The 15,771-nt window shown below is 37.7% G+C and overlaps 1 protein-coding gene across 6 annotated transcripts in view; it reads left to right on the top strand.

Moving 5' to 3' along the window:
- ERCC8 (ERCC excision repair 8, CSA ubiquitin ligase complex subunit) overlaps positions 1 to 12,971 on the top strand; it is a 29,886-nt gene extending 16,915 nt beyond the window's left edge. For all 6 annotated transcript variants that reach the window (XM_062609541.1, XM_062609540.1, XM_062609545.1 and 3 more), the window contains 4 exons: positions 232 to 356; positions 4,110 to 4,307; positions 10,067 to 10,153; positions 11,850 to 12,971. In XM_062609541.1, the coding sequence (XP_062465525.1) occupies positions 232 to 356; positions 4,110 to 4,307; positions 10,067 to 10,153; positions 11,850 to 11,918 (479 nt within the window). In that variant the 3' untranslated portion in view covers positions 11,919 to 12,971. The remainder of the gene's footprint in view (positions 1 to 231; positions 357 to 4,109; positions 4,308 to 10,066; positions 10,154 to 11,849) is intronic.
- The last annotated feature ends 2,800 nt before the right edge of the window (positions 12,972 to 15,771 follow it).

Raw genomic sequence — 15,771 nt, 5'->3', positions numbered from 1 at the left:
ATCATTGATAAATATATTAAACAGAACTGGCCCTAGAATTGAACCCTGAGGAACACCACTAGTGACTGATCACGAGCCACACTTTTATAAACCAAGAATTTAAAATTATTAATTTACAGATACATTGACATTTAAATAACATTTTCAGTACTATGCATAGAAATAAAAATGTGTATACAAATAGTAATTATTCTGAAGAAATCTGAAGCAGGTTTTTTTTTTCCCTCACAGCAAACAGTGCTCACACTGGGAGGGTTAATGGTTTATGCTATACAAATGATGGACTTCATCTGTTAACCACTGGTACAGATGATCGGATGCGACTCTGGAACAGCTTCACTGGAGAAAATACATTAGTAAGTTATTGAGGATCTTCAGCTGTGTTTTTACTTCCTTTACTTAAGTAAAGCTTTACTTGCCTTTTTTTACTTACTTAGAAGATTTATAATTTGTGCAATTGTCATTATAACTTTGCATATTCATTTCATAAAGGATATAGCTGCTTAATCTTATCATTAGAAGATTGAGCTTTTATTTTTTCAAATTTCTTTTGATATTTCTTTTGTTATTTCTACTTAGTAAAAAAAATAGTATCAAGAAGCTTGGGTCTACTTAAAGATTGAATATGGTAGCTTCTCATGGTTTAAGCACAGTCAGCCATGCAGCTGCTCACTTACTCCCCCCACCCCACCCACCCCCACCTCCCTCCTGCTGCTCACCACCTGCCAACTGATACCCAGCCTGACCTGAGCAGCAATCTAGCCCTTCTGGGTAACTGCCCCCAGTTTATATACTGGGCATGACATGCTGTGGTATGGAATACCTCCTTGGTTAGTTTGGGTCAGGTGTCCTGTCTCTGCTTCCTCCTGGCTTCCCCTCCTCCCTGGCAGAGCACGAGACTCAGAATGTCCTTGGTCAGAGTAAACATTACTGAGCAGCAACTAAAAACACTGGTGTTATCAGTGCTGTTCCCAGGCGGAAAGTCAAAACCACAGCACTGCACCAGCTACTAAGGAGAAAAAATGACTGCTACTGATGAACCCAGGATGTAACTTTAAGTTCTTTTTGTGAGTGCAGCTGAAAACACTTCAGACAGTAATAAAAATCTTAATATGTAGTGACTATTGGTAGAAATGTTTATATTCTTTTTTTAACTGTTAGTTATCAGTGTGCTAGCCACAGGGCAGTTGTCCATACGTGATTGACTCCCTGGCTTTCTTGCAACTTTGTATTCTTGTGGAATCTCTTCTGTGAAGTTGTGTAGCAATCTTAAAAGTATTTATTCCTCTACATCCTCATTGCAACCAGATGTGGAGGGAGGAATATTAATCTTCGCTGCTTTTCCAGCGCTTTCTATTGCTTGCTTTTTGCTAAAGGTTCCTGTTTTAATTTTCTGTTCAGTAAATATATGCTTATTTTGAAAGAATGTACTAGATAACTCAGTTTCTGTGGGATTGTAGCCAGATGTAGTTATGGTCTGTCACTGCTAGCAGAAAAGGAAGAAATTTTACTCTACCTTAGTAATATTTTACTTCTGCTGCTGAGTTTCAGAACACAGCAAGAATAATTCTTTATAGACATTTAAATGAAAGAATTTTTCTGCCTCCTTGCTACCCATATTTGCCAGCTTGTTCTCAGGACTTCATATACAGACACCTTTCTGTCTTGAAATCACCATCACAAAAGTAGAAAATGCAGTTTGTTCACTCTCCTGTCACCAGCTGGATCAGTATATTCTAGTTTTCTGTGCCTGTTAGTTTGTTAACTTGTTTCACAGGCTATTTTACAATTTTCTCTTTGGTGTGGAATAGCTTGATATCTTGCTTTGATTTTTCAAGTTTAGAGTTATAGTGTCCAGAGTACTGTTTTTTCACACATGGCCCAGAGGTATTGCTTAAACTAATGTTAAGGCACCAGCAGACAAATGCGTGTGCATGTCATACCATAGTGCCTTTATTTTCCCTGCTAGCGCCAGTCCTTTTGATCTCGAGAGGGGGTTGGGGGGGTGGTTTTTTTTTATATTTTTAGCAATGAGCCAAATTTGGGGCCTAGTGGATCATTTCAGCTAGTAAGAGAAATGGATATTGTAGTCTTGTGTATCTTGCATACATCCTTTTTCACAAAAAGAATAGGAAGTCCTGATTCACTGAGCATAGCAAGAATCAAATAGAAGGAAGCAGTTTTCCTGTTTGAGGTTTAAGCAAGAAGCTTTAAATTGACCCAGAGAGCTTTGCTAAACTGTGTGTGTAATCAGATCTCTGCTTTTTGCAGCAGAAATTAAGAGGACAGTAAGAAATTAATATGAAATTAATAAGAGTATTGTAGGACAATACTTTTTGAAAACAAAATATTTTGTATATAATGGTATGTAGTACTAATTTAATTTAAAACACCATTATTAGAAGGAATACTACCATTAAATCATAAAATAAGATATGAATTTAAGGTGTTCATAGTGAACTTCTTCATGGAAGAAAGTTTTGTGAAAATTCTAATGCTTTGTTTTGCTTAGAGGTAAGCTATGTTGTTCTCATTAATGTGTTTCTGTATTTTCTCATGTATGTGTTCCTGATGTCTGATAGGACCTAATTAGACTGATATATCCAACTGGAATATATCCTAGCATGTCTGGAAACTTTTCACTTTCAGCCTTTGGTGAGATTATTGTTTGTATTGGAGCTTGAAATGAACAGATGCTAATGAGCTATACAACTTACAGTACTTCTATTTTCAAGGCTTCCCACACACGTCACAGGCCAGGGCTTAGAAATGTAGTATTTGCAATTATCATAGCTTCCCTTATAGGGAGCAGTACTGAATATCTCAGTGGTGATTTGGCTTTGGCTAGAAGATAGGGATTTTTTTTTTTTTTGTTTCCCCCCCCCCCCCCCCCGCTTAACGAGTCCATAATTCAGCAAGCTATTCTTTGTTTCTCCTCCATAAATCTTTCTTCTAATCCCTTTGCTTTGCCCTTTACTTATGCCATCCTTCTGCTTGCCCTTCAGTTGTTTTCAGTACTGCCTAGTCATCTTCTACTGTTTCTTAGTAATCCATGAGGAACAGCTGAGAGAGCTGGGGTTCAGTGTGAAGAAGAGAATGCTCTGGGGAGGCCTTAAAGGAGCTTCCAGTACCAGTCTTCTTTGCCCCTCTGCTCTGGTGAGACCCCACCTGGAATACTGCACTCAGCTCTGGAGTCCTCAGTACAGGAAAGATACGGACCTATTAGGGCAGGTCCAGAGGAGGGCCACAAAAATGATCAGAGGGCTAGAGCACCTCTCCTATAAAGAAGCGCTGAGAGAGTTGGGTTTCTTCAGCCTGGAGAAGAGAAGATGCCAGGGAGACCTTGTTGCAGCCTTTCAGTTCTTAAAAGGGGCCTAAAAGAAAGATGGGGAGAGAGTTTTTAGCAGGGCCTGTTGTGACAGGATGAAGGGTGATGGTTTTAAACTAAAAGAGGGGAGATTCAGGCTGGACATGGGGAAGACTTTTTACAGTGAAGGGTGGTAAAACACTGGCACAGGTTTCCCAGAGGGGTGGTTGATGTGCCATCCCTGAAGACATTCAAGGCCAGGCTCAGTGGGGTTCTGGGCAAGCTGATATAGCTCAAGATATCCCTGGAGGTTGCTGGAGGTTGGACTAGGTGACTTTTGAAGATCACTTCCAGCCCAAACTGTTCTATGATTTTATGATTTATCTACTGTTGTGCATAGGTAGTTCTTCAAATACCTGAGAAAAAATTATTATGTTGGATCATCTAGGAAAATATCTGAGGCAGTAATTTTGTACCACTTCTAATTTCAGTGGTAGTCTAGGTGCTTGGTGTAGATCTGGCACACAACAGCCTGTGCGAATTCAGTTTCTAAGTGTGAAATTCCTTAGTTTTAGACATAACTTTCTCCTTTTTTTTTTTAAGTATGATATTAAGGAGAGTGAAATTTAATGAACAGAAAAATGGTAGACATCTGTAATTGGAAATCTCAAGAGTTGTAATATTGCAAATCTTAAAATTACTTTTATTGGGTATAAAAGAAGGAATTAATTTGACCTTTTAATGTAAAGTCATTTTCTGTAGTTTTAGTTAATAGCTAACTGAATAATCCTTCATTTTACAGGTGAATTATGGGAAAGTCTGCAATGAAAGCAGAAAGGGACTCAAATTCACCATCTCTTGTGGCTGTGATCCGGAGTTTGCCTTTGTACCATATGATAGTACCATTGCTGTTTACACAGTTTTCACAGGAGAACTGATAACTATGCTTAGAGGGCATTACACTGCTGTCAACTGCTGTGTATTTCAGCCTAATTTTCAGGTGAGTAAAGTACAAACTATTTCAGAGAACCTGAAGTATTTATGCAGATTGCCAAACCATTTGCACAGTAAGTGTTAAACTTTCAGGGATATGCTCGAATCAAAGATCTTGACATAAGAGGGAGTTCTGTGTCTTGTGTATCAAGCAAGAAAGGTTGGCTAAGTTATTGGGAGGACCCTTTCCATCTTGGATTCCTTTCAGTATGCATTTTGTCTCATATATAACTTTTCAGTATACCTATATGATTTTTTTTGGCTTATACTGTCACTAATAAATGGTATGCATTAAAGCTTTTGCCTGTTTTCTGTACGACTGAAGAGGAGGCATTTGTCTTTCTCTGAGATACCCAACACTAATCATAGTTAGAAAGAGAAGTACATTTAGCTGAAGTGTACTAGCATTGCTGTCCTGTCCTGAGAATCTCTCAAGTACTTTGCAGAGGTGGTCTTGCTCAAATGCCTTTAGTTATATTAGTCAGTAAATGTATGAGCAGTTTGGATGAAGCGTTGGGAAGATGGTGAGCTTCTTAAATTAAGCTGAGAACATTTCATCTAAGAAACACCATAGCATTGCAAGGACTCAGGTTGCTGACAGCCTTTTTTTTCCTTTCCCAGCCCTTTATGTTTTTGGTTTGTTGTTTTTTTTCTTCTCCCCTGTGGTGAACCTTTCTTTTGTAATAAAAGACTTAGGGATAACCGCCTAATTTATTATGAGATACATTGCAACAGATTGTTCTTACGGATTGTGGTATGGCAAGAGCAGAGTAGATGTTAGTATGGCTTTTAAGGCTCTTAAATAATTGCCCTCAGGTGTTGAGGATTGTACTTAAGTTCCAGCTCCTCCTTTCTCATCTGAAATACGAAGCAGAAAGGGCATATGGATATCTTTTCATGACCTCTCATACAATATATCATAGAAGTGAATCTGGTAGCCCTTGCTTTGAGTCCAGGAACTTTAACTGAAACAATGTTTCCCTGTCACCAAGATGGACTTCACTGAAAGTTTTGCACGCCTTATGGCTGGACCAATAGAACCCAAGTTAGTAAGCCTTGCTAGCCCTGGAAGGCAGCCTGGCATGAATAGGCAGTGAGATACTAGATCCACTGAAAGGTGGAATATTCACATTATAGCTAAGGCATATCTCTTCTGCACTGTTCTTGACTAGTTTAAAAAGCCCTTTGTATTTTTAAGAACAGTTTCCCAACAAAATTGCTAGTGTGTTTATATTAAGTCATCTTTGGTGTTCTTTTTGATAAGGCTGAAGAGGTGAGGCTCATTGAATCTCACTACAAGTCATGTTTTCTGGCCCTGGAAATGCAAATGTCTTTATAGTGTCTCTATCTTGACTTTTAAGATCTTTAGTAAAGGATCACTCGTGTGCATGCTCACACAAGAACTGCATCAGCCGCTAGGACTATAGGTTTATGTTGACAAACACTTGATTCACGTACCTATTGCGGTTCCTAATTCTCTTTCAGAGTCATGCTTTTTCAAAATCCAGTTCTATATTCTAGAAGCACAAGTGGATTTTCTTTCTTTTTTTTCTTTACTCTGCTTTTGGTTGTATTAAACTGTATTAAGTTGTATTAAACTCTGATCGAATAACATTGCTACAGTCAGTGTGCCAACACCACAGGTAGTGGTAGTGTTATTTTGACTGTGTTCAACACCTATACTTCTAGTTAGCTCATTCTGTCTTGAGACAATTAAGTACATCCATCAGTCTTCATGTAATTACTGATTTCCCAGTTAATATTCCTTTTCTGAGAATGCAGCAATTGGTAAAATTTATAGTAACCTGTTTTATTTTACTCTTGCAAGCAATTTTAAATCAATATGTTTGAAAGTTATTCACAGCTGTGCGTCTCTATTTTCAGGTACTAGTTGTAGATAAAATCAGTTTTACTTAACAAAACCTGCTTTGTAGCAAACCATGTTGAATGATCTTGTTTGTACTCTTATATCTTTACTCTGAAGTAACTGAATTATTTAATCACCTGTTCCATTGTCTTGTTTAGAATGAAAGAAAGTTAGTTCATTTGTATCTGTATCATTCCACTTTATTTTTTGCCCCTGAATGGCATATTGATTTACTTCTAACTTTGTAGTGCTTCAAAACATATTAAAACATAATTATCTTGTCTAAGAAAACTTCTGCTTGGTCTACTCTTCTAAGTTTCTCTGTTATTCATCTAGTGGTGGAATAGATAGTAGGTGGTTTCTAGCACTTATTTATTAGCACATTTGATATTAGTACACTGTCTTCATAGGAAACAAGGCCTACAACTTTTCCTTATAGTTTCTACCATTTCCATCTAGTATTGAGTCTCTTGTTAAGAGTTTTCTTGTATTGATAGTCTTCTAAACACTTTCGGCTGTCTTTAACCTTGCTGAGTGATTTTTTTTTTTTTTTTTTTTTTTGTTTTGTCCTACCCACCCTCACATTTGGTCCTTAGGTATTCTTACTACTTTTTTGTGTGCTCAGAACTTCTGATTGCTGCCAGTCCTTTATGTTTTCTGTTCATTAATTGTGTTTTAATTACTACCTTACTTTTACCTCATACCTGGAATAGGATCTAAAAGGAACTTCATCTTTCCACCAATTACATATTTGAGGTGAGAAGCTTCTTCTGTTTGCTCAAAACCATATCATCAAATATGATCACTGATACATAAGCAACTACCTATTTGCAGTGCAATGACATTAGTTCTTTAGGTCCAAATTAATTAGCAGGTTTGTGTCTGAGGTATTGTGTGGTGCTATCTCCACAGAGTGGTGTGAGGTTTAGTTAATGTCTCTTTTGAGAACATTGGAATAGAGCCATAAAATCCAATATGTTATTGTTGGCCTAAATTGTTCTTACGTAAATATCTCTGTAAAGTTAATAAGATGTTAGTCTGCTTGAGTAATAAGAACTGCAGAATTTGACCCTTTAATAAGAGCCATTAACTTAATAGGAGGTCGGTAATTTCAGGGGTGGTGTGGAAGAGGTAATCTTCATTGTGCAATCTCTTACATGATGTTTACTGTTGGATGTAATATACTAGGTACCATTGTGCCATATTAACTGCTTAAAATAATTTAAATAAACAGACAAGGAATGGCGTAAATCACCATGTGTGAATAACATGTCATAAGATTAGGTATGCATCAGGAAACAATTTTGCTTTAAATTTATAGATACTTCTATTGTTCAATAGACATGTTCAAATGACATGTTCAATAGACGTTCAAAACATACCAATGACATTTACAAAGTTGTTTGGCAAATCCAGTGGTAGGCTAATAACTAAACATAACTGGTTAAATCGGGTTTCATTTGCAATCTTTCCTTGGAGTCGTAAAGCATAATATTTCCATATATTGTTCCATAAACATGTAGAACAATATATGTGTATGTCTTACACTACATCATGTACATACTGGCACTTCTTTTGACTGACTTTAGGAATGAGTCACCATTTCAGGCTGTAATCATTAATTGTAAGTATTACTCAATGCAGTGGATATTAACTGAAGATCTTGCAATGCCAGGATCAGAAAGTGAGACAGGTGGTAATAAAGACTAAATGGAAGTATGCTGATGTCACTAACATTGCCTACAAGCAGAGAATTTGGTGTGGGAAGAAGTTTTCAAGTTGTAATGATAATCTCTATCCTTTCAAAGACAGGAGGCTTGAGTAGACTATTACTGACATGATGAAGTAGGATTTGATTTGTGTGTTGGTGTAACTTTGACCTGTCTTTAGCAAGATAGGTAGAATATTTCTCTCATAAAATAATAAACACTAATCTTGCATGTGTTTTGTGTACAAACAACTTAATGCATGGGACCAGTTTAATCAAAGTCATCTCTCTTGAAGATTACCACATAAATGCGTATTTATAGGAATTAGGCACTAAGTTCATGCACTGTCAGCGTAATTCATAGAATTGTAGAATGGTTAGGGTTGGAAAAGACCTTAAGACCATCCAGTTCCAACCCTAGTGTGAGGGATGCCTCACACTAGACCACGTTGCTCAAGGCTCTGTCCATCCGGGCCTTGAACACCGCCAGGGATGGAGCATAAACTTCTTTAGGCAACCCATTCCAGTGCCTCACCACCCTCACAGTAAAGAGCTTCTTCCTTGTATTTCACCTGAACTTCCCTGTTTAAGTTTGAACCCATTACCTCTTGACCTATCACTACAGCCCCTAATGAGGAGTCCTTCTCCAGCATACTTGTAGGCCCTTCAGGTACTGGAAGGCTGCTAAGAGGTCCCACACAGCTTCTCTTCTCCAGGCTGAACAGCCCCAGCTTTCTCAGCCTGTCTTCATACAGGAGGTGCTATAGCCCCTGATCATCCTTGTGGCCCTCTCTGGACTTGTTCCCACAGCTCCGTGTCACTTTTGTTGATGGCACCAGAACTGCAGAAGATGGCATGGAGAAAACACAAGGATGGAAAGAGATGTATGAGACAAAAAGGATAAAATTATGAAAGACGGAATAATTATCCCAATAGGAATGGAGCCCAAGATCTCATGGGAACGGCACTGTAATATTTCTTTACATGTTGGTTTCTCCCCTATTACAGAACAATTATAATGCAGGTATCAGTCAAGATTTCAGATATCAAAGTCCTTAGAGTTTTTATATAATTCATGCAGTTCTAGAATTAAATATGCATAATAAAGCAACTTTCTGCAAAGACAGAACTGAAATAATTTATTGAGCTTACATTGAATCAATGTCTTAGTAATGTGCCCATATGCACGGAGTTGTTTAAGTGTAAAAGCCAACATGCTTAAAGTAAGGCTTTCTTATTGTCAGCCTGAATACCCAAAAAATACTTGTATGTTTCACTCGGGCAGTATAAATTCATGGAAATACATGTTGTCAGACATTGCATATAACATGCAGGAGTATGATTCAAGATTGAAGGCATATGAGAATATCTTCATCCACGTTCATTTAAGTAGCACTTTGTAAAATAAAAGCATTATTAGTGCAAAATTTACTGTGAAGTTGGTGAAGTATTTCTCATTAGCAAAATTTCCTTAGTTTGAAGTGGCAGAGAAGTCTGTGTTTCATTAAATAAAGAAGAAAATTAAGCTGTATTTGACTGTTAGCTGTTTGCTGTAGAGACTGTTTGTTTCCATGTGTTTGCAGGGTGCCTTGCACAGTGGGATCTCAGTCCTTAGTTGCTACCATAGTTATTTATATTAAAAATAATAAATTAGTCTTTCTGATTTCTGCCTTCTCAACAGGGTACAGGCTTCAAACTGTCCTTTATTTGTTCTTTTTCTTCCATAGGCGTACTGAAAAAAACTTTACTTAATGTTTCTTTGTTCCATATGTATGTAATCTTAACATGTGTTACTAGATGCTTTTGAGTTGATTCATATTTTTTAATTATAATAAGGAATCTCTTCCCTCCCCCCACTTTTTTTCCCCTTCTCTATTGAGCATAAATCATTTCTTAAGCTTCCTTACTTGAAATGTTTTCTCAGGAAACACGAGAGAGCAAAGAATAAAAGTGAATTTAAGCAATAAAGTTCGCTTAAACGTGGGTAGTACTCTTTTAGTGAGCAATCTGGGAATTATGTTGTGGCATATTATTTAAAATACCGTTTTATCAAGATTACAGTACAAATTAGAGATTGCATGTTTTTCTTTATTTTAAAATAAATCTTTCAGACATCTGTATTCCCAGCATTATATCTATGTCACTGTTCAATAAGTTCATGTAAAAGTAATTTTTGCTTACTTTTTTAAAGGAACTTTATAGTGGTAGCAGAGATTGCAATATCCTTGCATGGATACCAGCTCTTCGAGAGCCAGTTCCTGATGATGCTTCTGAAAAGGTAATGAATTTGTGAGTTTGAACTATATTTTTCACAGGTGTTAGACTTGGAGAGGCAGTGTGGAAATTAAATAGGAATTGTGTTTTACCATCAAAATCTGTGATAATTCCTGATTAAGAGAAGAATTGTCCATTATTTCTGCATAATTTTTGGTTGTCGTGGAGTTTCAGGAGGGTGTTTTCTTTCAGAGTCTGTAAAATCTTTAGCAAACTTCTCACTTTTCAGTTACTTAAAAGTAGTACTTGTCATTTGGTTATCAGTCTTTCAGTGTCTATTTAGCTTCCTTAATATCCACACGTTTTCTGTAGTTAACGCTATTTAGGAATTGAAGAGGTGCCAAAAACTGTGTTTTAAATTGTTTAAGAACATCCTGTGTATTAAACAGTAAGATTAGGGGTACTACATTTCATACACAAATATTTTGATGCAGAAATTTAATAAAGAAGATTCTAAGCAAGCTTATTTTAGTGTCTGAGGCAAGAAATTCAGGTTGTTACTAGGAAGATAATCTGCAACACTGGTTTCCAAAACAGTACTTTATCTCTCTTAGTATTAGAGCTGGACAATAAACATTTCAGTGAGCAGCTAGAAGAGGAAAAGTTACAGATTTTAAGGAGCTGAAGCCATTCATGGAATTGGAATCTGGCAAACTGTACTAATGTCAGAAAAACCAAGCTATGTGAATGTTTTGGATCATAGAATACAAAAATTCTACTTTACAAGATTTCTGAAATGTTTCATTTTGGAAGGGGGAATAAGGATAAAATTTTTTTGAATGCTTATTTTGCTTTGAAGACAACCTGTTTCAAAACTATCCTACACTTTAGCAAAGAAGAAAAAAAAAGTCGCATTCAAAGGTTAGATACCCCAAACCCAAGATGTGTTCAGTTGACCTGAAAAAAGTATTTTTGATATAACTGAGAATTTTGATGTGTGAATTGTTATTTTTTTTTTGTTGGTATGAAAATAAAAACCAGACAACAGTGAGATTATTTACCCAGCTCTGATTAGAACTGCCCCTTTAAATTTGATATGATGAAGCTATGTAAAATGTGCCATTGTGTTGAAATCTGTTAAGCTACAGCTGCTCTTTGCAAATGTCTAGATGAGCATTGCCTCTGAAGAGAAGCATTTCTGCTGTTCAAGGCCACTAGTTCCTGATCCTTCTTATGTACTATGAAGCCATTTGAGTGCCTATATGACCAGCAATCCAGGATAGAAACAAACAAGAGAAAAATTCCACTGTGATTCAGCACATTACCTAGCTGCACAAACCCTTTAGCTTTACCCTGGGGTCTGAAGTGTGAATTGGTTATTGATGTGGGTGGAGGTCAGGGCTGCTTCTTGAGACAGTATCCTCAGTTATGCTGGGCCAACAAAATAACGACTTAAAATCAGTGATACAAAACAAGCACAGTAATGTCCATCTGCTGTATTTTGTACCAGACACTTCTAGTCAGTGCTCCAGATATTCTTTTGTAGAAATTTGAGTTAGAGTATTATTTCTTTTCATCATTCATCCTGTCTCTAATCAATAGAATGCTAAATAAGTAGTTAAAAAAAAAATCCAGTACTCATAAGAGACACAACAGTTTGTCTTCATATAGTAATTTGAGAAATGCCATAAGCATTGCCTCTATTTGATTTTAGTATTTCTAATTAAGCAAACCCCTGAGTGAATTTTTGTTTTCTTTAGTCTCTGCCTCAACAGCATTTAAATCCAGCATATGAAGACGCATGGAGCAGCAGTGATGATGAAGGCTGAATTTCAGTTATGCGGTGATATGCAGTTGACGTTCAGGCACTGCGTTCACAGGCTTCATCTACAGATTTGGATAATGTCTTATAAATTACAACTGGATTTTTGGTACAGTTCTGTTAGGGCAAGTTATTTTGGAAATAAGTTTCCACTGTTCTGTGTTTTTCCTTCACTGTTAAAGGATTGCTTTTTCATACTTACGGACTTTTATACTTAGCTTTACACATTGGTATTCTTTATTCAGTTTTGAATATCTGATGGAAGAAAAGTCCCTTGGCAACAGTAAATACTGCACTGCTTCTGGGGTCACTAATATATAAGGAAATAATACCTTCATTCCCAAGAGGCATGCTACAGAAGATTTTGCCTGAAATAGGACTAGTTCAGGGATACTTCCATCTTATTTTTATCAGTGTCTAGATGAAACAGACCAGCATTCATTTTCAATGGATGTTGGCTGTGGGAGCCAACAGGATTTTGTGTCTGTTCTTTTGCATTTTCAGTTTAGCCTACGTTACTGCACAAATGCAGTAATTCAGTTCAGAAAGAGGTATAGCTGAGATCATCTATTCAAGTATTTATATGGTGATCCCATCAGTTAGTATTTGAATCTGTCCCAGAAAGTTAAGAATATAAAGTAGTTTGGAGTTTTTGTTGCTTCTGTTAGCAGGTTTTAAGATCAGACTCCATGTATGAATCTCTCACACTTCTCTAGCCAGTATGAAAACTTCATGCCCAAACACAGGCTTGAGGTACAGTACAAGGCAGAGAGTGAATCACACTTCAAGGTAGGAATATCAAATGTAGCCCTCCAAAATTCTGAATCTGTGAATTTCCTCAGTTTTGAAAGGAGAAGCTTTGTGAGGTTATTGTCTCATCTCAGTTGCTAGTTTGTGCTTCAGACATAGTGCAGTCACCAAGCAGAGAGCGGAGTTAGAGGTTCCCAGCAGCTGTAGATGTAGCTGTATAGATAAGAACTTCCTTCCAAAGCAGAGCAGATGCTAGGACCACAAATTTGTACACAAGGAAAAAATATTGTAAAAATAAATGAAAGATAATAATTTAATCTTTGTATAGTGTGTATTATTTCTGATTAGTACTCATTCACTGTGCCTCTGTATTTCAATATGAATGCAAGGTATGTCAATCTACAGTCTAACACTGTAAAAATGATACAAAGCAAGGAGTGGGCATATCAAGAGATGCTGTAATTAAACAAGCTTTGTATGTAGTGCATTTTTGCTAGGAAACACCCACTATTAAGTGGATAGCTGCAGGGTGGAAGGCTTCCAGAAGTTTTGGCTGGAGTTAAGAACCAGCGTGACACTGTCACTGTACAGGAATAGAGAAAAGAATTTTTTATTTATTTTTTTCTCCAAATTAGTTTTCATTAGCATGAGGGCTGTTCCCTCTAAAACTGGGGAATAAATTTTGAGAAAATACAACACATTGACTTTTGTCTTGATAAGGATGAACCTTTTGCATGTTGTAATTGTGCATATGATTTGTATATGCAAACTGGAAAGCATGTATTTGCTATTTGAATTTCTAAAAATGTGCTTAGTAAATTATAGAGCTAGTTATCAAAGATTTTTTTTTTTGTTGTCAGTTTTCAGTTATCTGTAATGTCATTATAACTGGTGTTGGTCTCAGACAAAAACCCACCACATAACCAGATCTGTGTTGGACAAAGAATGATATATAAAATGGGAGAGGTAGAAAAATTCCATTTATTAAAAAAAGGTGGTACAAAAATTGAACCCGCAAATAAGAATGCTGTATTCTCCTGGGTTTGGGTTGTTGTGAATTTTTGTTTGTTTTTTTTTCTTTGAATGACATTTTCTCAAATTAATTTCTTTTCCTGTGCTTTAAGTACCACAATTATGGAGATTACAGAGGACTACTGGAGCTAATCTAGTCCAACCTCCCTCCTTAAAACACAGTCATGTATACAGGTTGCTCAGGTTTGTGTCCAGTCAAGCTGTGAGTATCTCTACAACCTACAAACCTGTTCTGGTATTTGAGCATTATTGGACTAAAAGTTTCCTCTTAGATTTAAATGGAGTTTTCCGTATTTTGGATTGCAACGATTGTGTCTTCCCCATTCCTGGATACCACTTAGAATCTGACTTCCTCTTCCATACTGTCCTTTTCCCTGGATCCATCAGGTATTTCTTCACATTTGTAAGATTCCCCTCTGCCTTTTCTTACCCAGGCAGAACAGTCCCAGTTCTTTCAGCCTCTCCTGGTAGGAAGAATCAGCTCCCTCAACCTGCTGACATCACTTTTCCTAAGTAGCTCAGGTTGCTGTTGGCTGCCTTTGCTGCAAGGGTACATTTCTGCCCCTTTAGTATCAACTAGGAGTGCTGCATCATTTCCTAGAGCTGCCTTCCAGCAGGTTGGTCCCTGGCCTCTCCTGGTCCATGGCCTTTTTCCTCCCTAGACGCAGGATTTGATATCTGCATGTATTGAACATCATGAGATTCCTGTCTGCATATTTGTCCAGTCTGTTGCTACCTCTGAATGGTAGCAGCACAACCATCTGGTGTAACAAGCACTCCACGCAGTCTTGTATCATATCGTGTATCAAACTTGTTGAAGACACATCTGGTTTTATCATCAAGGTCATTAATGAAGATATTAAATGTGACTGGATCCAGTATTGCCCCTTGGGGTACACCACTAGTGACTGGACTTTGTGTCACTGGTTGCAAAGCCTCTAGGCCTGACCCTTCACCATTTTTCAATCTTACTGTCCACTTACCTATTCTTTACTTCGTCATCTGTAAGGGTGTTATGTGAGACTGTCAGGAACCTTTCTAAAACAGAGATAGATACCATCGACTGTTCTTTCCTCATCCACCAAGCTAGATACTGTATTGTAGAAGTCTGTCAGATTGGTAAATCATGATGTTCCCTTTATAAATTTAGGCTGACTGCTACAGTCTTTGTCCTTTATGCGTCTGGTAGTGGTTTCCAGGATTATTTGCTCCATCACCTTCTCAGGGATGGAAGTGAGGTTCACTGACCTGTGTTTTATGGATCTTACTTCCTAAAGACATAGGTGAGTTTCACTAGCAAGATCTCCAGTCACACTGCCCAAGTCACAGAATGCAAAGGGAGAATGAAGAACTGCCTGCTGTAGATCAGGTTTGAGATCATCTAAGGAACCTGAAAGTGCACAAATCCATGGGAGCTAAAGAAATGTGTCTATGGATCCTGAGAGATCAGGCAGGTGTAGTTGCCAAGCCATTATCCATCATGGTTGAGTATCTGTGGCAGTTCAGTGAAGTTCCTGCTTACTAGAGAAGGGGAAACAGAACCCCTATTTTTAAAAAGGGGGAAAAAAGGAAGACCTGGGAAACTACAGACCAGTCAGTCTCACCTCGGTGCCCAGCAAGATCATGGAGCAGATCCTCCTGGAAAATATGCTAAGGCACATAGAAAATAAGGGGATGATTGGTGATAGCCCCCATGGCTTCACTAAGGGCAAATTATGCCTGAACAATTTGGTGCCCTTCTATGATGGGGGGGGATAGATTTGGTGGATAAAGGAAAAGTGACTGATGTCATGTACCTGGACTTGTGCAAGGCACTGTCTCACATGACATCCTTGTCCCTAAACAGGAGAGACATAAATTTGATGAACAGACCACCTAGCACATAAGGAATTGGCTGGATGCCCACAAACGGAGAGTTGTGGTCAATGGCTCAGTGTCCAGCTGGAGACCAGTAATGAGTGATGTCCCTCAGGGATTGGTGTTGGGACCAATCTTGTTCAATATCTTTGTCAGTGACATGGACAGTGGGATTAGGTGCGCCCTCAGCAAATTTATTAATGACACCAAACTCTGTGATG

The sequence above is a fragment of the Pezoporus occidentalis genome, unplaced genomic scaffold (assembly GCF_034315485.1).
Source record: "Pezoporus occidentalis ecotype Australia unplaced genomic scaffold, CSIRO_AGI_Poc_V1 ctg139, whole genome shotgun sequence".
NCBI classification, from domain to species: Eukaryota; Metazoa; Chordata; class Aves; order Psittaciformes; family Psittacidae; genus Pezoporus; species Pezoporus occidentalis.
Note: the sequence above shows the minus strand (reverse complement) of the source record. Positions and strands in the feature narration are given on the sequence as shown.